This window comes from Cimex lectularius, unplaced genomic scaffold, assembly GCF_000648675.2.
Source record: "Cimex lectularius strain Harlan isolate CLEC.00 unplaced genomic scaffold, Clec_2.1 scaffold70, whole genome shotgun sequence".
NCBI classification, from domain to species: Eukaryota; Metazoa; Arthropoda; class Insecta; order Hemiptera; family Cimicidae; genus Cimex; species Cimex lectularius.
This window is the reverse complement of record NW_019392651.1, coordinates 1,661,498-1,677,327: the sequence shown is the minus strand read 5'-3', so window position 1 is coordinate 1,677,327 and position 15,830 is coordinate 1,661,498. Positions and strand designations below refer to the sequence as shown.

General features: G+C 33.1%; 1 protein-coding gene across 4 annotated transcripts; it reads left to right on the top strand.

The window, feature by feature from the left end:
* The first annotated feature begins 359 nt into the window (after positions 1-359).
* LOC106667688 (kinesin-like protein KIF23) lies at positions 360-15,583 on the top strand. Of its 4 annotated transcripts, none has more exons than XM_014395785.2 (17): positions 360-1,594; positions 4,756-4,930; positions 4,992-5,365; positions 5,426-5,596; positions 5,830-6,028; positions 6,083-6,418; positions 6,475-6,573; positions 8,294-8,362; positions 8,994-9,038; positions 9,142-9,242; positions 9,313-9,440; positions 9,497-9,600; positions 12,021-12,125; positions 12,186-12,332; positions 14,114-14,311; positions 14,421-14,657; positions 14,715-15,583. In XM_014395785.2, the coding sequence occupies exons 1-17, from the start codon at positions 1,578-1,580 to the stop codon at positions 14,886-14,888; spliced, it is 2,679 nt and encodes an 892-aa protein (XP_014251271.1). In that variant the 5' UTR covers positions 360-1,577; the 3' UTR covers positions 14,889-15,583. The 4 variants fall into 4 exon arrangements, with proteins under 4 accessions (XP_014251271.1, XP_014251270.1, XP_014251272.1 ...); XM_014395784.2 differs by having other exon boundaries at positions 14,114-14,365; XM_014395786.2 differs by lacking the exon at positions 8,294-8,362 and having other exon boundaries at positions 362-1,594; positions 14,114-14,365; positions 14,715-15,582.
* Positions 15,584-15,830: the final 247 nt, after the last annotated feature.

The following is a 15,830-nucleotide window of genomic DNA, read 5'->3' as shown; positions in this document are numbered from 1 at the left end:
TAGCTGAGAGAGGAGAGAAGGACTATCAATGAGATTGTTTAATAATTTAAATACAAAAACAATATCAAAGTAATCCCTTCTTAGTGCCAGTTCAAAAAGTTTAAATTCAGGGCAGATTCCAGGGTAGGCAGAGTTCAGAGGAAGATTAAGTTAGAAAGTTTTTTTAAAAATTTGTTTTGTACAGATAGAAGAATTTTTTGATAATTTAGATAGAATGGGTTCCAAACAGTGTAGCGCATTCTAGTATGGGTTGTACTAAAGTTGTATAAAGATGGACAAAACATAGAGGATTTTTAAATTCATAGGTGTTTCGGAGCTTGAAACCTAGCATCTTCATAGATCTATTTTTTATTGAAGAAATATGTTCTTTAAACTTGAGCTTTTGATCAAAAGTACACCAAGATTCTCTACAACCTCAACTCGTGTTAAAAGAAAATCATGGAGAGTGTAGTGATAAAGAAAAGGTTGTTTCCTATGAGAGAATGTAATTGTGTAGCATTTGGAGACATTGAGAGCAAGTATGTTATTAGAGCACCAGGTTAGCACATTATTGATAGAATTTTGTAATTGAAAGCAATCAGAAGCTTGTAGTCCATCTTTAATAGTCTAGCTTTTTCCTGTAATGTATATCAGAAAGTATTTCTTTCTCTTCCTTTAGTGCTCGTGTACCACTCCTCTTCCCATTTCTTCTCTGTTATCTTTATATTTTCTTCTTGTAAGTAAGATAGCCTATAGTTTATAACTGCATTTCCATCTGCAGCTGTCTCCTTCACTAATTCGTCTGTTATTTCGTTACCAACATCCCGAAGTGCGCCTTTGCCCACTCAATTCTTACTTTCCAGCATGATGTCGAAATCTGATGTCAGGTATCAGCCAATAGATTTCTCTGTTATTACTGCTGAATCGTGCTCTGATGAAATATGTTTCTTTTGGAGCCATATAATTGCGTGAAGGATCACAAACAATTCAGCCTGATTATTACTGCAGCATAAAGCTGATTTAAATTTCTTGTCTTCTACAATAATTTATCCTTGATACAAATGGACAACCAATCCCTTTTGTTTTACTCCCATATGTAACTCATTCTGCAGACTGTCATCCTTACGAAGGTCGACCTCTACATCAGTTCCTGATGTAGTTTTTAGATCCAACTAATTCTTCGTATATTTTTATACCATTCGTACCCAGTTTGTTTAATTTATAAATTTCTAGCAGGTATACATCAATCGTGATACATATTTTATTTTTGCTGTTTTGTTTCGTTACACCAGGTGCACCATACTTGTCCAGTTGTCCTAGCGTCACTGAAACGAAACCGTTGAGTTTAAACTTTTGAACATAACGATCAACACCACTAGGCAGCACGTGGTTCCTTTTTTCGAGGAAGTCTCCCGTTTTCCAGAAACCGTTTCTTTTAAGTTTTTTTTCATTTACACCTTCAAAACGTCAGATTTATTCGATAAAGACATCGATTGTTTCTCCAGTAGCTTTTGAAGTTATCACATGGTCTTTGTATACGAATTTGCAATTTGCACTTTGTTTATACATAAGGTGGGACGCGGTAATTAAACATTAAAATGAAATCTTCCGCGATGTAAGTTAAAAATAATTCTATTTATAATTTTTTTCTCGACTAAACAAGTTTCTTTTATATTATGTTTCCATCGTCTTGTATGCCGCCAAACTCAGCCTTGGGGGTGGATAAGTCCAAAGCAGAATCTTCATTTTTGAAATGAAATACTGCTTGAAGGGTGTTCTGAAAGCTAGAAATACACAATTAACAATAAATAAATACATAATAATGGAAATAAACCCAGAAATAAGCAAGGATGTATGTAAACAACGTCCAATCTTTCTGGGCTGTGGTATGAGATAAAACATCAATATTTACTGTTTACTGAACAGCTATTATTAATCAATTTTTCATTTTGAAAATATACGTTAAAATCCAGGGTTATGGCTCAGCAGGTGTTTGTAAACATTTAGTTTATAAAAAATGGTTCAGATCAACTCACAATTGATTTTTAAAATATTGCTTTTTGCACATCAACTTGAAGATCATTTGTCAATGTGATTTCATACAATACAGCAAGTTTGTCTTGGTCAAAAATGACCAAACTACAGGATTGTCGCTCTGCAGAGCTCACCAATAAATTTCACAATGGTGCTAATCGTTGATATCAAGATTTTTGTCAAAGCTTTGTCGTTGAAATGCGGAAACAACCAGGACATCTGCAACTGCCTCTCCTCACTGGTTTATTCTGTCCAATGTGTTGCATTTGGCCACTTTCAGTAGTGGGTTTGCTATTTTGTCAATCATACCGGTGATCAGAAATGACTCAATTACAGATCATTGCTCTATCGAGCCAGTGGTCATTCAAACTCGACATACAAATGGATTTTTTCTTTAAAAACAGCTGCACAACGAGGGTTCATATAACCTCGTAGTTGAAACACTATCGTAAAAAAGAAAACATTTTTGTAAAATCTCTTGATGAAATGCGGGAACAACCAGAACATCTGCAACTGCCTCTCCTCACTGGCTTATTCTGTCCAATGTGTTGCATTTTGCCACTTTTAGTAGTTGGTTTGCTATTTTGTCAATCATACTGGTGATCAGAAATGACTCAATTATAGGTCATTGCTCTATAGAGCCAGTGGTCCTGCATTCAAACTCGACATACTCACAAATGGATGTTTTTCTTTAAAAACACCAGCACAACGATGGTTCATAAACCTCGTAGTTGAAATACTATCGAGAAAAAAGAAAACATTTTTGTAAAATCTCTTGATGAAATGCGGAAACAACCAGGACATCTGCAACTTCCTCTCCTCACTGGCTTATTCTATGCAATGTGTTGCATTTTGCCACTTTCAGTAGTTGGTCTGTTATTTTGTCAATTATACCATTGATCAGAAATGATGCAAATACAGCTTTATCACCCCATTGACTTCAACAATAAATCTCGCAACAAATGTTTTTATTGAATCCCTGTTCAATTTGTTAATTTGATGAAATTATTTTAGCACTATGCTGTTCAGAAAGAAATGAAACTACAATAATAAATAGTGATTTTTAAAAAAGCTTATTGCAACACTATTTTTAACAGAAAGAAGTTTATTGTCGCAATATAATTTTGCTACTTTATTTCAAGGTGTTCATGAAATTTACGTTTCTACTTTCATCCAGAACAATTTATGCAGGTGTAATTGATAGTAATTTCTAGTAATCTCCATTCTAGTAATAACTATAAATTTGTTGATGTTTATAACAATATTAAGAATTGAAAATATTGCAATAAAATATTCTTAAGAGAAAAATTGTAGTTTGTTTGTTTCTAGTCTGCCAGAAACCTTTTTGATATGTCAAACATGATTCAACATTTTGCCATTTTCATTGGTGGGTTTGTGATTTTCAAACTTAACTTAGAGAATTTAACACAGAAGAATAACCACTGAAAATTGGCTAAATGCAGATACATGTCTGCCAGACAAAATAGCACGTGTAATTGGTCTAAGATGAACAGAAACGATGTTGGCAAGGAAATTATTCTTCATAATAGTCCGTATCGGTAAACTTCAGCTGATAAATCATTACTCAGAAAATACTCAAATCACCTTTGGTTACTGTTCTTTCAGTGCTTAACTGTAATTATTCTTACCGTTTCAGAAGGATTAGAGATCTAGGCTTTAGTGAGCACTACCTGTACTTGCAAACGAGCATTGATAAATTAAGTTTAATCAGCCAGATTATAATATGCAACATACAGTCATCTATATAAAGAATTTAAAAAATACAAAATTGATACTCAAACCTTCAATTTGTATTGGAAGGAGGTAGAATCATTACATTTCCTTTCAATTTCCCCGTTTATGATAATATTAGAAAAAAAGTTGTTCGTATTTACCTCGCAGATGATGCTTGTTTGACTTATTATGCCTTAAAACATTGCTAGAAGCTAAACAATTAAAGTTTGTAATTTTAGCACTAAAACTGAAATTTATTGTAAAAGAGTAACTTAATTACAAAACAATGAAGGGTAAAGAGTAGAGTTATATTTAGTTATATTTACTTTTCACCCAACAGTACCGAGGATAATTAGTGTTATTTTCTCATTTTTGGATGCACTTCACTTATAGCAGATGTTCTTTTTTGTGTTTTAATATTATTATTATTTGTTGCTAGTATTAACATTTCTTAATTTTTCTAGACATATTCAGTTTTCACTTAAGAATATCTTCATGCAATATTTTCAATTCTTGCTAAAAGCATGAACAAATCTATAGTTAATACTAGGATGGAGATTACTGGAAATTGAGTCAATCACATCTGCAGAAATTGATCTGAATGAAAATAGAAATATAAATTTCACGGGCACTATATGATTAGTGATGAACGAATGTGAATTAAAGTAGAGGCACTAGTGGCTGTAACGATTGGCTTTTTCTCCAAAAACATCAAAAACCCTGGAGATTTATATGACCTCTACTTACACAAACCACAGCATAAAAAATGTTTTTTGTTTTATAATCAATAAATTTTACTGAAATTATTCATTTTTAACAAATTGTAATTCAATTAGAGGTATTGGCATTTATGATTTTGTGAAATGTTTATTAACAAAATGACTTAATTATTATAATTACATTTCATTATGTATATATGATTTTATTAACAAAATTGCTCTTATTCTTCCACAATTCAAATAATCTTATCAGTTAAAATCTCATTAGGCGTCAACATTTCTTTTCCAGAGCAAAGCGGATAAAAAGGCACCATATATCAAGAAGTAAAGTTATAAAGGAACCTATTCAAGTATTCTGCAGGGTGCGTCCACTACCCAACCCATCCGATCAAGCATGCATACAGATCATACCACCATTCTACCTACAACTGGTACCACCAACGTACAACCGACAGACCGGAGTGGTGTGTTAAAAAAAGAAATATATACATTTTGAATATTGAGTAATACCTTTTTAAAATCTAGGCGAGGGAGTTCCGATACACTTTCAAGCAGATTTTTGATGAAATCACTGACCAAAGCACAGTTTTTGAAACAGTCGCCCTCCCCTGTATTGAGAACGTTCTCCATGGCAAGAGTGGTCTCATTTTCACTTATGGTGTTTCTGGGAGTGGCAAAACTTACACAATGACTGGGACTAACCACGACAGCGGCATTTTGCCAAGGAGCCTGGATGTTATTTTCAACAGCATCTCTACCCGGCAGGTCAAAAAGTGTACATTTGTCCCTGACAAGTTGAACAGTTTTGATATCCAGTCGATGGAAGACGCCAAGGCCGATAGAGATAGAGCTCTTGTACATAAAATTTCAGCAACCTACAAAAACAAATCTAAACAAATGTAATTATGTTTTAAATTATTGAAAAAAAAATTTACCCTTCATTTTTTATTTTATTTTAGTGAGAAATTTGAATCAGAAACAGATGTTACAGCGAGGACGAGGGACCATCGAATAATAAACATCATGGATGAGGATAACTGTTTTGCAGTTTTTGTCACTTATGTTGAAATATACAATAATACAGTTTATGATCTCTTAGAGGATATTTATGAAGAAAATCCAAAACCAAAGTAATTTTACATTAGTACATTTCAATTGTTGGAAAATCATGTCAAAGTACTTGAAAAAAAAAGGGTAATATTTGATCTGATGTATCAATCTGTTGAAAGTCGTCTTATGTCCTTAAACTGGTGAAATGTAGACTAGCATGACCAAACTACAATATTTGATCTATCAAAGAAAAATGCCTGATGGCTTTATTTTGTCATACAACTAAGAAATTAATTATTTTTGTATATATTAGGCCTTTACAATCTAAAATTGTGAGAGAAGATTCAAACCATAATATGTTTGTACATGGAATCAACGAGGTTGAAGTTGGCTCAACTGATGAAGCGTTTGAAGTGTATTACAAAGGGCAGAAAAGAAAGAAGATGGCTCAGACCTCCTTGAATTCTGAGTCAAGTAGAAGCCATTCTGTTTTCACAATTCGAATCGTCCAGGTAACCATAGTGTGCAAATAGCTATCAAATTTATGTTTACAACTAAGTTTTCAGGCTCCTCTCGATGAGACTGGTGAAAATGTCATTAACGACAGGTCCTGCATGGTAATAAGCCAGCTTTCGTTAGTTGACCTAGCAGGTAGTGAAAGGACAAATAGAACCAAAAATACAGGCCAGCGCCTTCGAGAAGCTGGCAACATCAACAATTCACTTCTCACTCTACGCATGTGCATCGAAATAATGAGGGAGAATCAGAAAGGCGGGAACAAAGTGGTGCCTTATAGAGATTCTCGGCTTACACATTTGTTCAAAAACTTCTTTGAAGGCGAGGGTCAGGTTTCGATGATCCTGTGCATTACACCTCATGTGGACGATCTTGAAGAGTTGATGGTATTGTCAATTTTGTTAAAATGCGTGCACCATTTCCATTTTTTTCATGTTTTCAGCATGTTTTAAAATTTGCTGAGATGACTAAGGAGGTACAAATTTGCACTCCAACAACTTCAAAGAAAACATGCTTTACCTCTGGTAGAAAGAGATACAAGGTAAAATTAAGTTGCATTTATCAACCAATACTGATTATTTAATTCCAGTTCCATTCAGGAAGACTTACCGTCCAGTTACCCATACAAATTGAGTGTTGTGGACGAGGGGTCATTTTTTTAATATGTTACATGTCTATTAAAATAATCTATTGGTAGCACGTTTTATACCACTCATGAATATATTATTTAAAATATATGGTTTTAAAATTGTAAGTTATAAAATTAGTCATTAATAAACTAGTTAAGGTGTCTTAGCACTGACTACTGGAAAGAAAAAAAAATGGTCCATTATTATGTAGTATGGCAGCGTTACAGATATCCAAGTGATCACTGACAGATGAATCAACTAACAAGAATTGGCCCAACTTAAGGCTGAAATGTAAAAACAATACACTATTTCGCTTACTAAAACAGACAAATTTTTGTGGCAAAGATCCTGTGGTATAACGACCGCAATTCCCTCAATACATAGTGATAATACTTAGGTCAAATCAAATTCTGACATAGCTAAATTGTTTCCAGAGCATCTTTCGACAATATTAACTCTACATCATGATATACTTGACCATAACCACCAGCATAATATTGAGCATGATTTGTAACTCTCTCTCCTCCTCCTAAAGCATTTACTCCATCAAATATACAACAATATTAAACTACCTCCTCAAAAAGCTCCAGAATATGATATAATTACAACACTTGTATTAAAAAATTTGCTCCACAGAGGCTTACCTAACATACCTATACAAAACTGACTTAGGACCACTTATTTTCCATTGCAATGGAAGTGCTTAATAATTAAAATGTTTCATAAGCCAAATAAATTATCTTCCTAGTTCCTATCAGACCATTGGTCCCCATCTACCCTTGCCAAAATTCCAGAAAAACTCCTCTAAAGTGTAACAATATTGGTTCCTTCCTTGGACAAAAACAGCATTGCTTGGGTGTCTTTCTTGATTTAGAACTGGCCTTCGAATTTCGGGTTGAAGTACCTCATACTGAGATCATACCTGACAGACCAATTTTTCCAAGCCTGTTAGGGGATTGAATTTTCCCCTTATGTACATATTAGGGCTGATGTTTTTCAAGGAACGATACTTGGTCCATTTCTTTTTTTTTTAGTATACACAGCAAATATTCCTACACATATTAACATTTCAACACATACATTCCCTGAATCAGTGATTCTTCCTCATAGTGCATACTTCTCTACAAACACTCAACAATTAACACATAAATGGATTAACAGAACGGTTCACAAAATGGGGAATGAAAATAAATCTAAGAAAGGTGCTGATAAATTTTACTTCGCTTGAAAGTTTGTGTCATAACCTTGTGTGATATCTTGGATTTTTCATGGATAAATTACTTATTTGGAATCCCCACACAAGACTGAAAAGACAAGAAACAAACAGCCATATAAATGATTGAAAATACTACTTGACTCATGATCAAAATTAGACATTGAAATTGGAACTTATGGAACAGGAAACTTGTTTCCATAACAAATAATTATTTTCAGAGATAATTCAAAATTTCTCTAACTATTGGTTAGTTGTGTATTAAATTTAATAATTAACACAAAAGTGTTTTATTATTATATATTTATTTTTAATTTAATCCATTTAAAAATGTGGCTTATTTTGTATATTTTTAAACAAAACTGTACAAAAATATACTTAATGGCGAAGTATTTCATCTAGTAGTGTGCTTATTTTAGAACAGCGATTCAGATGTAGAAGAACAAATGTCATCTGTATCATTACACAGTAGAAAAGATGCTGTTAGTGTAAGTAAACTCAGCCGCCTGAATTTGTATTGAACTAATTATTATAAACTCCAGTACTTACAATAATTAAAATTTAACTATTTTTTACTTTCAATACTCGCATGTAGTATTTCGTATAATCACTAGGCATTGTCTTAGTAGTCTAGTTGCGGTTATTGGCTGCTCCATTAATTATTATGAGGGATTACTTCAAATAAACCACTAAATAATAGACATTATTATAAATATATTAATAAACTTTTTTATATAAACCATTCAGATAACTAATCAACTCACAAAAGATTGATTCAACTGTAATTATACTTCAATTAATTATTATTTTTATGTAAGGTCTTGGTTGAGTTGAAAAAGTGTCACGAGCGGGATTCGAACCCACGACTTCACTCAATACATTTGCTCTAACCACTTGAGCTATCGTGACTTTATTGAGTCGTGGGTTCGAATCCTGCTCGTGGCGCTAACTTTTTCGTCTCAACCAAGACCTTATATAAAAAGAATAATTAATTGAAATAATTATCATGGTCAATTAGGTCACTAAACATAATGAATTAATATGTAATTATACCGTCGCATTCATTTACTAACTGGACACACTGATGACTCGGGTAAAATAATTTCATTGCTATTTTAGGCTGAAGATATGCCATCAAATATTAGAGAAGTTGGATTAAGCAATGTAAGTAATGAATGCTTTGTGGATGATGGACTAAAAATGAATCACTACTAAAAGAACAATTAGAAATCTTGAGGCTAAATCAATTGCAAAATTATTATTCCAGATCCAGACTCAAGGAATTTTAGAAGAAGATTCAGCTGTTGAAGGTGCTGGCGACACAAGGGAACCACCGAAAAGGGAGATGTCGCCATTTTCTACACAGTGGTTGGCACTTTGAACTCTCCAAAGGATGTATTTTTATTCAAGACTAACATTTTTTTCTACTTTCTTTAAGGTATCGAGACATACCGGACACTAGATTTATAGATATCAGCGACAATGAAGCTCTTCCAAATTTAATCAATTATTTGGAAGAGAGTATGAGCCAGTTTGAAAACATCAAAACTGCCCTGAGAGAAAATTGTACGATCATGACAAACTTTAAAACAATTCTGTGATTTTATTAATAGGATTTTTAGGTATTGAGGGTAAAAATAAGCTTGTTAACTTGATAAGGGATTCGTCTCATTTGACTCAGGAACTGAACAATGTAAAAAATCTATACCAGTGTGAAACTGAAAAGGTAAATATGAATATTTCTCATCAAATTGATCCTAGTTCACTATTTACACTTTTTTCATAATTAGTTTCAGCATGTCCACATTTTTTTTTGCATTTAGATGTATAATGATGTGTGATAGAATATTTGTGCACCCATTAGATTCTGCCCTTGAAGGGTTATATTTCTTTATTCCCAAGTATTATTAGCTTCGATATGTTTCTGGGCTAGATATACAGGATGAGTCATTTTTTGATGCACCATTGGAAAATCAACGCGGGTGCATTTAAATCTGACTCGAGGCTTATTTCCTTTGATGAATACGTTAATAAAAGAAAGTGAGTCAATTTTCGGTGCACCATTGGAAAATCAACGTGGGTGCATTTAAATCTGACTCAAGGCCAATTTCTTTTGATTTTAACATTAAAAAAAGGAAGTGAGTCAATTTTCGGTGCACCATAGGAAAATCAACGTTGGTGCGTTTAAATCTGACTCAAGGCCAATTTCTTTTGATTTTAACATTAAAAAAAGGAAGTAAGTCAATTTTCGGTGCACCATAGGAAAATCAACGTTGGTGCGNCGCTGCTCTACCACTTGAGCTATCGTGACCTCGATCCACTCGGACACTTCCCATCTCAACCGCACCTTTTGAATTTTCCCTCCTTTTTGCCATTTTTCAAATGTCGTGTAATCTATTTGATTCTCGGCAGCAAGTGAAATGGCCAAGGAGAGCTTTAGAGAAGTATACTTCATTTTAATTCATTAAGTTCACTATTTTTCGTGGTCCGCTTGATCAATTAATATCATACAATTAATTAAGGTTTTAAGTTGAGATAACTTAAGATTTTAAGTTGGCGTATCAAGCCGAAGGTCGTGGGTTCGAATCCCACTCGTGACACTGACTTTTTATCTCAACTTAAAACCTTAATTAATTTTATGCTTTTTATTTTACTTTATTTTTTTTTTATTTCAACAAACAGAAATTTAAACATCTAAAAACTATGTAATATGTATAAACCATTGCCACACTGGGTAACAAGTGGATATGGGCTCATAGTGGTCTGTAACGATACACAGCATGTCCTGGACGAAACTATTCAGCCTTATTACATGAGCATCCCTGCCGGACATGAACTTTCAGGCTCCTGGAGGAAGTGAAGGAGAACTTTGACAATGCTATCGCGCAGAAATATATCCGCTCACTATTCAATTTTCAGGGAATCCTATATGAATTACGACTGTCCTTCAGGGCTAATTTTTTAGGATCTAACACTTATGCTCTCCTACGCAAGAATAAGCCAAATCTGATCAGTGTACCAGAAAAGTGGGGCTCGATCCCTTTTTTAATTGGGCACTGTAACTAAATAATCACAAAATTGTCACCACAAAATACAATTGAATGTAACATTCGTATTAAAAAAAAAAAAAAAAAAAAAAAAAATTAAAAAGAAAAAATAAGTTTAAAATATCTAATTTTATGTAGAAAAAAATGTATTATGGTCAGGGTGCATGTGCTTGGAATTGGTACAAATTTTTGAATTTATGCTCGTTAATGGTCAATTTGATGTGTTCACCAAAAAATTATTTACTTCCATTATATGGATGCCTATTAATTTTATTAATGTTTTAATTGGTCTTAGCTGACCAAAACAATTAATCAAAGCGATTTATATTTTTTATGTAAAGTGTGGTTGGGAAGAAAAGATTAGTGGACTCAAAACCAGAACCTTTGATGAGAATCCAAATAATTACATGTGATTTGAATGTAAGACAAAAACAGGGGAATTTGAAAAAGTTGTAGGTTGAAATGATGAGTTGGTGTCTCGGGCGTACTGAAGTCACGATAGCTCAAGTGGTTAGAGCAGCAGGGTACTGAGCCGAAGGTCATGGGTTCAAGTCCCGCTCATGGCATTAATCTTTTCATCTCAATCACACTTTACCTAAAAATTGTAAATTGCTTTGATTCATTATAATACTATAAGCATTAATTTTAAGAATCCAAAATATGACCAAAAGCATATTCATGATTCAATGATTTTCTATGCAGAGAAAATGGGCACGTGTTTGAGGCATTGACACAGCACTCATCACTGTAAGGTAAAGGTCATGTTCGAATACAGCCCAGCATTACAAATAAACTTACAAAAATAAATAAAATAAAATAAATTAAATTAAATTATTAGAAAAACCAAAAAAACCCTCAAGTTGGTTTGCCTCTCTATGAAGAAGAAAATCTTGAGTTATTTTCATTCCTATTATCCCTCCTGTTTTAAGTCTTAACAATACAAAATTTATAATAAATGAAAGAACAGTGTTAAGCTCTAAAGAAAAACTTACAAAAGGAGTTATGACCAGTGTAATCAAATAATATAAGTACAGACAAATGTTTACAAATTGTCACATCATTTGTCATAATACAAGGAAGTAACAGAATTTTATTTCAGGTAATTAATTTAGAGAATAAAGCCATGAGCACAGACACAGAGATAATAAAAATGAAGAAAAGAATAGAAGACTACGAAATGAATGTACAGCGTCTGCAGAAAGAGGTGTGTTGAAGATGACGCACAGAAAAACAGCAATTAAAAATTTTATCTAACACTTTTCAGGTGAGTCAGAAAGAGATTGCACTGAGCAAAACTAAGATGGAAAAGGAAAAGTTCAGGGATGAATTCAAACAGAAAATGATTCAAGAGCAAGATCGGCTTAATCGGGAATTTGAGAGGAAACTCCGAAGTCAAAACTCTGCTTTTAAGGTAACAACACAAAGTAAAAAAAAAAAAAACTTATTAAATTCACTAGTTTTGTGGGCCGCTTGACCAATTAATACCATACAATTGATTAAGGTTTTTAGTTGAGATAAAAAATTCAATGGCACGAGCAGGATTCGAACCCACGATCTTCGGCTTGATACGCCGCTGCTCTACCACTTGAGCTATTGTGACCTCGGTCCACTCGGACACCAACTTCCCATCTCAACTACACCTTTTGAATTTTCCCTCCTTTTTGCCATTTTTCAAATGGCGTGTAATCAGTTTGATTCTCGTAGACAAATGAAATGGCCACGGAGAGCTTTAGTGAAGGATACTTCATTTTAAACTTATTAAATTCACTAGTTTCATGGTCCACTTTTAACCTAAAAACCTTAATCAATTGTATGATATTAATCATTGGTCAAGCGGACCACGAAACTAGTGAATTTAATAAGTTTAAAATGAAGTATCCTTCATTAAAGCTCTCTGTGGCCATTTCATTTGTCGTTGAGAATCAAATTGATTACACGCTATTTGAAAAATGGCTAAAAGGAGGGAAAATTGAAAAGGTGTAGTTGAGATGAGAAGTTGGTGTCCAAGTGGGTCGAGGTCACGATAGCTCAAGTGGTAGAGCAGTGGCGTATCAAGCCGAAGATCGTGGGTTCGAATCCCGCTCGTGCCATTGACTTTTTTATCTCAACTAAAAACCTTAATCAATAGTAAAAAAAAAACTTTTAATTTTAAGTTCTAAAATTTGAAGAACGAAAAGGAGAAAAATTTATTGCCATTTTGAAATAATTATTGTTGAAAGTTGGGACAAAATTAGATAACATTTATTTAAAAATCTAAAATAAAAATAAACTAAAAATAAGAGGAAATGGTAATGTATGTAAATAAAAAGACATGATTGGTAGAAATAATATATCTTTATTATCACTGCAATAAAAACAATGATTAACTAAATATTGTATGTGACATCTCCATGCCAGTCTTGTTGCTACAGTGTATTTTATTTTTAAATCCAAATTGATTAGTATTGTTAAAGCCTTAAATTATTTATTTGCAGTAAAGTAATTTCAATTTACTACTCACATGTGAGCTGCAGAAGGCACACAATCTTTTAACATAAACAGTTGAATTGTTTGAAATATGTTAATGAATTACCATTCAATGAATGTTTAGTGTTTTCCAATTTAATTATTCGTTTATTATTTAATAAAAGTGAATCGGCTAAGAGAATTGAGTTTATTTCTGGGATTACTAGAAGTCAAACAACATTTAAGCCTCGCATTCAACTGTTTCTGGTATTTCTTAAAGTGTGGAAAATTAATGGCTGTTCTGTATAAAAGCAGTACATACCTGGCATAGAGTAAACTATAGTATCTGTCCTTTTCTCACTATGTGATAGCCCTGTCTTGTTAGTTGTGGAAAAGTGCTGATTACTGAGAAATTCTAACATTTGTTTTTATATATTAATCCTTCTAACACTATTATTTGGTCATCTTGCCAAAACTTCCCCATTTTGGTTTTCCATTCAAGTTGAACATTCAAACTCAACCCTAAGAAATAGGTGAACTTTGACAAAATCTGTCCTTCATTTTCTTGTCTGAATCGGCACTAGATCACACTATAGGATCTACCCACTCTCGCAAGTACTCTTCAGACCCAGTAGAGTGGTCAAGTGCCTGTCACTTTAGTGTGTTTTCACTGACTGTATTAATATTAAATTATCCATGATAAAACTAAAAGCAATTAACTCTTGATTTTAAAAAAACTACTTCCAGTATGAAATGAGGAATAAGGAGAAAAAGTTAAAAGCTGTTAAAAGGATTTTAGCAACTGACGACATGTCTGATTCAGGATCAGATATAATAACTAAAAAAAAACCACCATCCGAATCGGAGACAGTGAAAACGCTTAGCACAGTTCAACAGAACCCTTGTCCAGCTTTAACGACGCAGTCTCCAACTTTAACAAATCCAGTAGGTACCGAGTTAAGCGTTATTCATTCAGAACCAAGACAGATTTCACGGAAGGTAACCTTCCCTCAAATCTTTGTTTAAACGATATATTTTAAAAACTCAATTTCAGGTAGCGGTTTCAAACAGGAGACACAGGAGGTCAAAATCAGCAGGTAATGACATTTGGCTCGACCACCGGCCCAAACACCAAGTCCCAATTGGTACCCTGATGCAGCCAACAATGGCGAAGAAGAAATCTGTGACAAAGCTCACTGTGGCAAAAGATGTTACAGAAAATGCCAGCAAATATTGCCTCCTGACACAACAGCAGGATAGTGAAGGCGATTTGGAAACCAGGCTTTACAAGGTACATTTCTCTGCAATTGGTAGTTTTTTCTTAAAAATAAAAATGGGATTTTAATAGGGCGATGTCATACCAACTGCAGGAGGGGGTGCCCAAGTTTTATTCAATGACGTCGAGATCCTCCGCCAGATGTCTCCGACATCTTTATCACCGGTAAAGAGACCTGCCGAAATCAGAAAGAAATTTGAGGAGTACTGTGCAGCTTCCTCAATTGAGAAAACCCCTAGAATTTAACTAAGTTTAGTTAAGACATCAATTCTGGGCAATATGCTGTGCAGATTTTCAGATTTTATTTCTCCAGTACAACAATAAAACGCATCTTTTTTTTTAATCAATAATATTGAATTCTATTAAATCCTTCCTAGCACAAAGGATTATAAACATTGTATCTTTTTTCAATTTGTGGAAGTTTAAGTGAATATTTCATATAGAACTTAAACAACTTCAATTATATTAGTATACTTAAAATAATAACGTAATATTCAGTCGCAAAACTTTAATTGCGTTCAAAACATTAAATGTTTAAAACGAAAATAAAATTAAACAATATTTAAAAAATACTTTTTTCATATCAGTTGTATTCTAAGCGTTTTTAAGTTTATGCTTTTATTATGATCAACTGCCATTGTTGGAAAACCTTGCTGACGAAGTCACTTTAAATCTTCACAAAAATACTTCTTTAAAGAAAGACAAGGTTAGTATATAAGTTGACTATTGTCGATGCATTTATATCAGTCACATACCGCACGGTCTAAAATTTTGTCCTCAATATTCTCCATAATACATAAGAATATCTGTAAACAATGCTATCATTACAAACTTGTATTATTGATCGATTATGACATTGACATTTGTAATTACGATTAATTTTTTGTAGTAAAGTATCCCATTATATAAAAATTAAATACATTATACTTGAAAACTATTTTAAATTAAAACTGTAATAAATGTTTTTTGTTCAATTTTTGTATATTTATTATTTATTAGTTTTCCTAAATACTAGTCCAAGAGAATGGTTAGATAAAGTTGGCCTTAAAAATAATTAAGTAAATAGCGTAAATATTATTAGTTATTCAGATATTGTGAGATGCGGTCGGGTGAGATGTAGGTTTCAGAAAAACATTTTCTTTATCGTGCCAACGTTTCGATCTTTTATTGAGATCATCTTCAGGGCTC

Coding starts and splice junctions, on each gene's coding strand:
- LOC106667688 (XM_014395784.2), top strand. Junction 5,597..5,829: donor GAAGAAAATCCAAAACCAAA/GTAATTTTACAT, acceptor TGTATATATTAG/GCCTTTACAATCTAAAATTG. Junction 6,574..8,293: donor CTGGTAGAAAGAGATACAAG/GTAAAATTAAGT, acceptor TGCTTATTTTAG/AACAGCGATTCAGATGTAGA.